Source organism: Sapajus apella, unplaced genomic scaffold (assembly GCF_009761245.1).
Source record: "Sapajus apella isolate SASKATOON/1434 unplaced genomic scaffold, GSC_monkey_1.0 scaffold25, whole genome shotgun sequence".
Classification (NCBI taxonomy): domain Eukaryota; kingdom Metazoa; phylum Chordata; class Mammalia; order Primates; family Cebidae; genus Sapajus; species Sapajus apella.
The window spans coordinates 13642082-13653128 of record NW_022436965.1 but is presented as its reverse complement, the minus strand read 5'-3'; the positions used below and the strand labels follow the sequence as shown (position 1 = coordinate 13653128).

At 45.8% G+C, this 11047-nt stretch overlaps 1 protein-coding gene across 2 annotated transcripts in view; it reads right to left on the bottom strand.

Annotated features, from left to right (window-relative positions):
• ASTN1 (astrotactin 1) overlaps nt 1-11047 on the bottom strand; it is a 320149-nt gene that overhangs the window by 22859 nt on the left and 286243 nt on the right. For both annotated transcript variants that reach the window (XM_032291314.1, XM_032291313.1), the window contains exons 17-19: nt 9956-10224; nt 3942-4075; nt 229-380 (exon numbers count right to left, since the gene is read on the bottom strand). In XM_032291314.1, coding sequence (XP_032147205.1) covers nt 229-380; nt 3942-4075; nt 9956-10224 — 555 coding nt within the window. The remainder of the gene's footprint in view (nt 1-228; nt 381-3941; nt 4076-9955; nt 10225-11047) is intronic.

Sequence of the window (11047 nt, the reverse complement as noted above, 5' to 3'; positions counted from 1 at the left end):
CTCCCAAAGTGCTGGGATTACAGGCTTGAGCCATCGTGCCCAGCCCAAAAACTCTTAAATGGACAAGATGGCTGCTGCCTGGAAGAACAGCTGCTGCTTCTCCCTGCTCCTGCCGCATTGCCCTGGGATATTGGGGACCTGGAGCAAAGCCATGAGGCACGGCATTTTTCTTTGTTTTAGTTGTATCACCTTGGATCAAGACTAGCCCATGAAGTAGGGGTGGCTCACCTGTCTCCACTTTGGAGTGGTCCATCCTGTCCGTGACTTTCTCTTGACGGAGGAGGTAATCTACAATCTGCACTCCGATTGGTGGCTCTGAGTGTTCCCACTCCAAGACCACAAGAGTGCTGCTGGGCTCATGAACCGTGGAGAGTCTGAGCCTATATGCAGACAGGAAGGCACATGAAGCAGCGATACAAGTGTGACTCACTTCAGGCCCTGACTACTTCAATTGCTACACTGTAAGCTTTTCTTTCCCAACTAGCTACAAAAATGATCTCTTTGAGGGCCTCTTTCACTAGATAGTAATGTTTTTGAGGACTCTTGAGATCTGTCTTATGTGTTAAGTGCCTGTTACATTTTAGAAACTCACCCAATATGTGTAAATAAATAAATCAGTAGGTGTATGAAAGATGAATGAATGTCTGCATATTACATGGGTCAGAGGATAGGGTTTTTGGAGTAGTACTATTTTATATGGCTGGAGAATATAATAATTTCTGGATTTCCTTTTGAAAAATCTCAAGAGTGTGTATACACACACACAGGTTTAAAAACAAAGTAAGTCCATATAAAGACATATTGAAGGTGATGTCCAATAAGGCTACAGTTGGTTGGGTTTCCATAACCTTATCAGGATCTGCCCTGCTGTTAGGGAAACCTGATTTCCCTTTTGCTATCAGAACTAATATCTTTTTCTTGAGGCCATCTGCTGGCTGGACCTTGGAACAGGTTCAGTTTGGAAGTAATATTCACAGGGGGCTTTACTAGTAGAGCAAGAAAAAGTTGGCCACATGTCAAGTTCTCCTTGCAGTGATGTCCCCTGCCTGCTTGCTCAGATTCTCATTTCAGTTTCCATCTTTGCCCTTGGGTTTCTACAAATATCCTGGTTCCTCATTCCAGCCTTTCCTTGGTTTTCTCAGTTCATAGGCTTCTCATTTTTTACAAGTTGTCCACATTTACTACTGTCTTGCCTTGCCAGTTCACACCTCTCTGTACCTCGTAGAAACTTAATAATGCTTGTTGGCATTCACTGGTACAGATCTCGTAATTGTCCATGTGGTGTCAATTCACAGCCGCCTTCTGATTTCTTGTATGTGCCTCGGGTTTCCCTTCTTTCTTCCAATTCTCTGTTGTTTTCTCTAGACCACTGGATTCTGGGAATGTTCCCCATTCCTGCTCACTCCGGCCTCCCTCCTTACAAATATTCCTGCCATTTTTCTCATCCTTGGTTCCCAGATCTCATGATCACTCATAATCCTGGCCCTCCTTCTCTCTGCTTGGCTCACAGGTGCCTGTCTGTCGGTGGTCTCAAGGATCACTGTGCAAGACACTAAGAATGGATGACAGCAAACCATCTGCAATCTTCAGTTTCAACAGATATTTATGAAGCACCCATTCACTGCTAGGGACGCAGTGACGCACAAGCCCATCCCGGCCCCTTCTTTTAAGGAGGTTAGTGAGCAATAGAAGCATAGAATTAAACATGTGATTATAATAATATGTGATAAGAGTTTCAAAAATAAATTATAGTATGCCGTGGGTGCAAAAGTAAGGAATTCAACTAGTGGGAAAATAATACAAAACACATGCTCTTCTGTTAGTGAAGGAGTGCATAGTTTGCATATGACACTGAAGATGGAATAGGCCCAAAACAGTGCAGATATTGACAAATTCATTAATTAGAGTCATATGCAGAGTGCTATTTTGAAAAAAGAAAGCATTAGGAAGCTTATGTAAGTTAGACTTCTGAGAACACAAATTCTGTGAAAATATGGACTAAACCGGCCTCTTCAGAGAAACAGAAGAATATATGATTTACACAGACTTGTGTAAAACTAGAGTATATTTTTCTTTCCAACCGAAACTAAGGTTTGCTACTGAAGGAAGTGATCAGAGTTGTCAAGAAAAGGAAAGTCCTTAATAGACATTTACTATTTATGAAAATTTAGCCCAATTTAATCTTTTGCAATAAGATTTAGTGAACACAGATTTAAAAACAAAATAAGCCCTAGGACACAATGGCTGGATCCTGTGTTCCTCTGATAATGCTTTGGGAGCTTCAGTGTTGTTTCAGAGGTAGCTGTCTTACCTGGTGAATTAGTCTAACAGCCGCAGCTCTCCTAGTGGCTCCCTTTATACTAAATGAAATAACTTTTATTAATAATGAGCTTGATTCCCTTTTAACTCAAGAAGTCCAAATCATGACTATAAAGAACTTCCTGTTCTCTACAGCCAAAGGCTGTAGGTATCTAAAACCACCTACAGAGAGAAGGAAGACTGTGGACAAGAGAAGAAATTGGCTTACAATGACCCTCTAGTACAGCATTCTCCTCATTTTCTGATTTCTTCTTGCTCTGTCCTGGCCCTTTAGTGCCCACCTGCACCTGCATGAAACAGGCCAGAGGGCAGCCTCTCAGTTGCTGGTTTCCTAAGCGCTCTGCTGCTCCTGCTTACTCAGCCTTCCACTTATGCAGGCCCTGATCCTCACTTCAGGCTTTCTTTGCCTTACCAGCCCCTGGGTCACACTCTTCCAGCTTTTCCTGCTAGCACTCTTTATTAGGTGCAATATTTCTGTGGCTTCGATCCCATGGCAGATGCCGTATTAGAAGATACCAAGGATTCTTGTCTCAGGTCCTGGCCCTCAGCTTGGCCAGTTCTGTTTAGTCTTCCATTGAGGGGAGAGCAATGGGGCCTGGCCATTCTCGGACACCCTTTGTAGCACCTCATCCTCTTCACCCCTCAAATGCAGACCCTCCTATTGCTCATCCCCAGCCCTCCACTCTTCCCACTTGACACTTGTTCTGGAGCATTCTTTCTCATAGTTGGGGTTCCATCTCTCATTTCTCTGGGGTTGACTGGAATCTTATCTCTAGTATTTACTTTTTTTCAGAGCTCCATCTTTCCTTCTGCACACTGAACATCTTACTGAACTACCCCACGCCAGCTCCAAGGCAAGCCCAAATGAAACTGGCCTCCTCCTCAAGCCTGCATATCCTTTGGTGCTTCTTTGCTCCCTGATGGCCTATTCATCGTCCCAGCCACCAGGGTTAGAAGCCTTAAGTTCACTCTCCACTTCTTCCTCCTCACCACCACATCAGTCACCAAGCTCTGCTGGTCCTGCCCCAGATCATCACTCACTTTTATCCTCTCCATACTATAATGGCCAAGAACATACCTCTTAGCCAGTTCTGCTTCCTGTTCTACCACTTTGGAAAAATCATTCAATCCATTTGAATGCATTTTCTTGTCTATTAAATGAGCAGTATCTAACTGCTCCATGCCATGTCTGGCACCCAGTAAGTGTTCCATTAGTGGTTATGTTGTTGGTCTAGCTAAGCTCTCAGTGTAGATCTCTAACGTCTTCCATTACAACGGCACTTTTCTCCCCGTTATCTTCTGGGTATGCTGTCCTACTTTCTCCGCCTTCAAGGAGAGGTTCAAGCACCACCTCCTCCACAAAGCCTTCCCCATGGCCTCAATTCAGACATGACCACTCCCTCTTCACACTTTCTTTAAATGTCTCTTGTTACACTTGTCCCATTCTTTCTTCTAGTAAAACCATCTGTGCTGCCTCCCCGGTAGCCTGAAATCTCTCGGAAGGCAGATATTGTGTCATCTTTTTCCTTCTGCTTCCCAGTACCCAGACTATTGCTTTGCAAATAGTAGACACTCAGTATTTGTCTCCAGAATAATGCCGAGAGAGAGAAAGGAAACCGTACACAGGCTGTGGGAGAGGCGCACAGGTCGGGAGTCCATCAGCTCCAAACGCAGTGGAGTCACATCGACACCAGTCCTCGATGACATCTCCAGTTCCCGAGCACCAGAGAGAGCTCATGGTAGCCTCCTGTAAGAGCTGCATGAGAGAACAGGGAAAAGAGCGTGTGTTGAGACGCCAGGGCTAGGCCCTCAGAATCAAGAGGCAGAGCGTCAAGGATCTGCATGGCCCTACTTCGGGCAGCAGGTTGTGTCACCACTTCACCATTGCGGAGTCTGAAATTCTTACTCTAGGAGGTTGTTTCTGGGAAGCCTGAACCTCTTAGAACCTCTAGGGTGTCCCTCTCCCTTTACCGTAACAGCTCCCCCTTGTGGCTATGGGCTGCCACTTTGGGAGCAAGTCATATGGGAGCAGGGCTGGTCCAAGCTGGCCAAGGTCAGGACTCTCTCTCTGGGTGAGCTCCACATTTGCAGCTTTGGTTGTTTCTTAGACTCTTTTCTCTTTGTTTCACTCTCTGCCTCATGTGCCACTCCATCCTTCCACACCTTAGGCTTTAGGGAAAAATGGCGCCTCTACCACACATCTTCTGGCTACTCTTCTCTCTGCCCAGAGGCATTTGCCCTTTCCCAGATGCCTCTCTGTGCATCCGTATCTACCCCCCACCCCTGCCCCAGGATTCCCTTTGCACTCCTTCAGCGTACTTTCCAACCTGCCTATGATATTTTTCAATGCTGCATTGGGTTGTGATCAGGCATTAGGCATTTCTTTCTTAGTAAATCATGAACAGGAGAAGCAATGTGGCACACAGGCTAAGAGCTGGGCTCTGGGGCTGTCAGCCCTGAGTGAGAACTCTCACTTTGCCAATCACTGCCAAGTGACCTTGGGAAAGTTGTATAAACTCGGTTTCCTCAATCATAAAATGGGATAAAAATAGCACTTTCCTGATAGGCTTGCTGTGATAATTAAATCTAATAATATACGCCAAATGAAATAATGTATGCATAGTACCTGGAACACATTAGTCACCAAGAAATGCCAGCAATTATTATTGTCTTTCAATAACAGGGGTGAGTCTCAGGTAGAAATTTGTAACCATCACAGAGCCTAGCAGAATTCTTTACATGCAGGGGGTTCATAGAGATGTTTGCTATTAAGCCTCTAGGAAACAGAAACCAATTAATGACTATAATGATAATTTGTGCAGAGATTTATAATTTACAGGGTCCTTTTAGATGCTAAGACTTTGATGAATGATCATCATGATTTACAGTGGAGAAGACTGAGAGTCAACGAAGTGAGGTGACTCGCTCAGGGTCACAGACTAGTAAACAGGGCAGTATCAGAACCTGAGTTCAACATGACTCACTGGACATCTCAGGCTCCCAGTATGAAGCCTGGTACGTAAGTGCCCACTTTACGCCTTGCCTGATTGAACCAAATTCAAAATTAAAAGGTGCATTGTCTACAACTAGGAAAACAGACTTCCTTTGAGATAGGCGGAATAAAGGCAACATTGTGACTACTGCCTTGCAGAGCCTTCAGTCCACAGTCATGTGCTAAGCACTTGCAAGGGGACATTTTCTGTATGAAGTACTAAGGATACGAGGATGCACAAGACACGTGTGGCCCCTGTCTGCATAAATCTTAAAGTCAGATGGCAAACAAACAAGCAAAGTTTTAAGAATAGGCAGATGACCACACCTGTGGGTCAGAACCTCAGAGGAAAAGGTTGAGCTACCATGAATGCACATGGCGACAAGAGAGATAAGGACGAGTAGGGAAGCTCACAGAGGGTATGTGGAGGCCTCTATGAGCATGCAACTTTTTATCTGAGCTCTGAGGGCTGGATCAAAAGTTATTTACTCACGAAAGGTGAAGCAGTGCTCCAGGTTGAAGAAACGATGGAATCAAGACTTCAGCCTGGATAGAACCTGACTTCTAAAATCAATGGAAAAAAAGGTTCGTCTGTCTGTTAAGAGACAGTCTAAGGGAGCAAAGACATTCTCAGCAAGCGGGAGGGAGAAAGGGCTGAAGCACAGAGGGCTTGTGGGTCATGGTGAGGTGTGGGCCACATTTCAAGACCAGTGGTAAGTCATTAAAGTACTTAAAACAGTGGAGCAACATGATCAGATTTTCAATCCAAAAGAGCAAGGACAAATACCTGTGATGACAAATATGCCAAATGTCATTTTGCAAACGCTTTCACTTTCCACCTTCAATTCACACCACTCCATGAGTTCCTACTCTTGGCCAGGTGTGGTGGCTCATGCCTGTAATCCCAGCACTTTGAGAGGCTGAGGCAGGAGGATCACCTGAGGTCAGGAGTTTGAGACCAGCCTGGACAATGTGGTGAAACCTTGTCTCCGTTAAAACTATAAAAAATAAGCTGGGCATGGTGGCGGACACCTGTAATCCCAGCTACTCGGGAGGCTGAGGCAGGAGAATTGCCTGAACCTGGGAGGTGGAGGTTGCAGTGTACTGAGATCACACCACTGCATTCTGGCCTGGGCAACAGAGTGAGACTCTGTCTCAAAAAAAACAAAAATTAAAAAAAAAAAAAAAGAGTTCCTACTTTCTGAATCCTAGGCTGCAGGTAACTGCAAACAGTTGGATGAAGGTGGAAGAGAGGAATTAAGAAGGAACATGTCTGGAAAGAAAGAGAAAGGGAAATCACGTTTGTCTTGGTATAATGTGTCAGGCATTGTATACAGAATGCACATTTGTTATCAGATTTAATCCTTATTCCAGGAAAGAAATAAAATATTCCAATTTTTGTTATTGTTGTCTCTAAGAGGAGTGGTTGAACTTCAAGTTAAATTCATCTATCCATTCATGTATTTTTTATGCATCTATTCATTCATTTATTTAGCAGAAAACCAACTATGCATCCACACTTGCTAGGCACTGGGATTCTGGAGAAGAAAAGCATCCTCATAGTCTAGAGGAGAGGAAACAGCTATGTCAACAGCTGTGATAATGGGTGATGCTTGCTGTACAAGATGCAGATACACATACAATGGGAATTACATGAAGGGATGGATGCCTGGGTTGGCCTAAAGAGTGTAAAGAAGGGTTCTTGGCAGCTGGTGATGTTTGATCTGAAACTCAAGTAACAGCAGGAGTTTTCCGGTAACAGAAATGTGGGCGAGAACATTCTTGGGACAGAGAGTTTGAAGTCTGAAGGGCCATATGCATGAGAAAAAATGTGTTGTGTTTCAGGGGGTAGAAAGGGTTAAATTTCAGAGTACAGAGTGTAAGACACAGAGTGGTAACAACCTAAGTAAGTGAAGACAAAATTGGATCATGAACTGCCTTGTAATGATGTGCTGAGAACATTAGATTACATTCAATAGATTCTGCGGAGACATTAAATTACTTTGATGTCAAATTATCCGAAGTCCATATTAGATATAATTCTGGGTGGTCTGATAGGGAGACCAGTGAGGAGGTTATTTTAACAGGATAGTAGCCTGATATCACAAAGGATGCTTGAAATAGGTTGTGATGGGGGTATCATAAAAAGAGAATGAATTCAGGAGATATTTGTGGCTCTTGCTGATGAAATAGATGTTGGGAAAGGTGAGGAAATTCTAGGAAGTGTCCCTGGTCTCCAGTTCAGGCAGCTTAGTGGAAGACAGTGCCATTCACTGGGATTGGCCACCAAACCAGTATGAGTTTGTGGTGGAAGACGGTGTGTTCGAATGTGTTGGGTTTGGGATACCTGGTCTGCTATATGGTTTGACTTACTTGTTTCTTTATGATAATCACAGATTAGACTGAAATACAGCATCAGAGATGATCTCGTCCAGCAAGAGGACAATGAGACCAGCAAAGGTCAGAAAATGAACTCAGTGATATTCCAGAGATAGACACAAAAGCACACACTGAGTTACATTCTCATGTCATGATTTGGCATTCCTCCACTTCTTAGCTTCTTCACTTGCCATCTCCGTTCTTTAGGAAAGGGCAAAATTAGAAAGAAAAACAGAACAGCGGATGGCAAAGACAAAATATGTCTAAGAAAGAACATGTGACAGTGGTTGAACTACAGCTAGGACCACTTATCTATATATTTAGAAATTAAGGAGTTCAAAGGATGGCCAGATAAAAAGCATTTCTCAACCCATCTCAAAACTGGTGCAGGGAGAAAGGGAAGGGGCTGAGATATGGCAAGCAGAGGATCCAGGAAGGGGTCTGCTGAAGCAAACTTCCTTCGGCTTCTGCATCTAGCTTGCAATTCTCTACAGAAAGCAGAGATACCGTCTCGTCTCCCAGCAGGCTGCTCTCCATTCTGCAACTCTGCCTGCCCTGTCCCGAGGATGGTTCTGCGTGAGCTCTCTGATCCCTCTGATCCCACTGCTCCCAGGCAAGTGGCCTGGTAGCTCTTAGGGTATCAACAGCAGCAGCCTTGAGGGAAAGAGGGGCAGGTAAGGGGAGAGGAAGAGGGCTGGGCATTGGTTAAAGACAATGAAAGCGGGGTGCAGTGGCTCAAGCCTGTAATCCCAGCACTTTGGGAGGCCGAAGTGGGTGGATCACGAGGTCAAGAGATCAAGACCATCCTGGCCAACATGGTAAAACCCAGTCTCTACTAAAAATACAAAAATTAGCCAGGCGTGGTGGTGCGCACCTGTAGTCCCAGCTACTCGGGAGGCTGAGGCAGGAGAATCGCTTAAACCCGGGAGGCGGAGGTTGCAGTGAGCCGACATGGCACCACTGCCCTCCAGCCTGGGCAACAGAGTAAGACTTTGTGTCAAAAAAATAATAATAATAATAAAAATAAAAGACACTGCAGCTCTGGGTTTCCATGGTGACCCAAGCCCTCTGCCCTTCCTTCATCTTTTCAGACCCATCCTTCCAAAGGTCTCCTTTCTCTCATTCCCCTTCCTGCTTCTATCAGATTGAAGACAAATGTGTAGGCCACGAGAACAATTTATCTTTTTGTTCCTGTGAAAAACCTTATTTTCAAACACTCGGTGAAATATCTGTGGCAGAGGCGGGGAGGCGAGAGAAACACATACACCTACAAAATCCCTCCTGTTGGCCTGAGCATTACCTATGAAACAAACACCAGGTGTTCCTTAAAGGAGAAAACAGAAAGCAATTATCACCCCACCTGGATGGGCACACCTCTCAGGCAGGTAAGCAGCTCACTGCTGTGCCTCCTGCCGCCTCGTCCCCAGGGCTGCCTCTGCCATAGTTCCACAAGTCCCACGCCCAGAGTCTCCTTGTTTTCCCTTCTGTTGTTGTTGCTGTTGCTGCTGTTTTGTGTTTGGACTCACTCTGATCCGTGTCCTTGAGGAGATTTGGGAGCTAGGAAATGAGCTGAGCTACGGCCCCTGACACAGTTCTCCAGCCCTTCCTTTTGGGTCCATCCATTTTTCTCCTGGCATCTTTGGAAAGGGAGAGGCAGAGGCAAAGGAGGAGTGGCTGGGAAATGTCACGGCCTGGGAGCATAATGGAAAGGCAGAAAGACCTGCCTGGATGTGGCGTTTTGTTCTTAGAACCAGAGTGATGGGCAGGAAACCAACTCCTCCAGGCCGAGGCTGCCAGATCCTTCCCTTTGTGACCTGTGCCTGATACACTCCTCTAGCCCAGCTGCTGCTGGGCCAGGCGAGGGGGTCAGCGAGGGAAGCTGGCCCACCTCCCAGGCCAACCAGAGTGAGGCAGAGCTGAGCACCCTCCCCACCACTGTCCCCGAAGCACGAGGGGTCTCTGAGCAATGACTCTGATGATGGCAAATGCTGTGCCTATTTGCTTCCTTCCAGGACTCAGGCCCTACACAAGTGCTCAGTTGTGACTCCTGAATCATATCACCACGGGTGTTGCAGATGCGGTGATTTGACTTAACATGCAAACATGCAAATTTAAGCAAATTAGGTGCCCAGATTAGCTAAGCAAAAAGCCTCACTATCCATGTTCTAGCACGGCCCTCGACTGCACCCTGTCACTTCTTCATACCATTTGGAAAGCGCTCCGTTGTGGCACGCCTCCCAGAGCCAAGAGTCCCTGGCCTCTTACCCTCTGGGTCTGGTTGTTGGTCACTAGTTCATAGATGGGGGCTGCTTTGGTCACCTCCAGCAGAACCGGCTCAGCAGGGGTGTCAGGGCTGGATGTCACATGACACAGGGGGCAGGACGAGGGGCATCGTCCCTTGCTCTGGCACTCCATGCGGACTCCAGCTGCCATGCGCTTGGTGCCGGAGTCTGACAAGCTGGCGATGTATTCTGGGAACGTCAGCACCTTGGGGTCTCTTTCTCGCTCCTCAGACTCATCAGATGGGGAGTTGCCTGTAGACACAGATGGAAAGAAACAGTGAAGGACACAAAAAAGTAAGAACTAACATGACCTCGTGGCCCTGAGTGCTAGGGCCCAATCTTCGGAATCAGAAATGGCCACTGAAGGGGGTAAGAATGTGATTCTGCCATCCCACTTAATTTGGGGCACTCAACGTCCCAGTGACACACAGAGTTGGAAATGGCCCTTTTCAGTGAGAATCTAGATCGTTCCTTTTCTGAGAATCATCAGCTCCACTGAATCTCTAGAAGGATACTTCTGCAGGGTCTGTGCTGATGGCTCTCAGCAAGAATACAAACAATAACAGCGATTTCCTATGACTCAGTTTTTTCATCTTTGAAGTAAAGATATGAATAGTACCCATCTCCAGCACTGAATAATGAATGAATGGCAAATCCTTTTATAAAGCACATAGTGCAATGGCTAGCACATGGCACACCGTCATCATAAGAGTTTTTTTTTTTTGGAGACGGAGTTTCGCTCTTGTTACCCAGGCTGGAGCGCAATGGCGCGATCTCGGCTCACCGCAACCTCCGCCTCCTGGGTTCAGGCAATTCTCCTGCCTCAACCTCCTGAGTAGCTGGGATTACAGGCACGCGCCACCATGCTCAGCTAATTTTTTGCATAAGAGTTTTAATTAAAAATATAGCTAAGATGTATGGAGCCTGCACTATAAAACTGAGATTCGTTCAAGGTCTACTTTAACCATTATGATAGCTCTCTGCATGGAATTCTATCGGTACACTCAGTTCATAAATGAGGAAAATGAGGCCAAGAGCTTCAAGGTCACACAACTAGCAGATTGTGAGAGCTGGG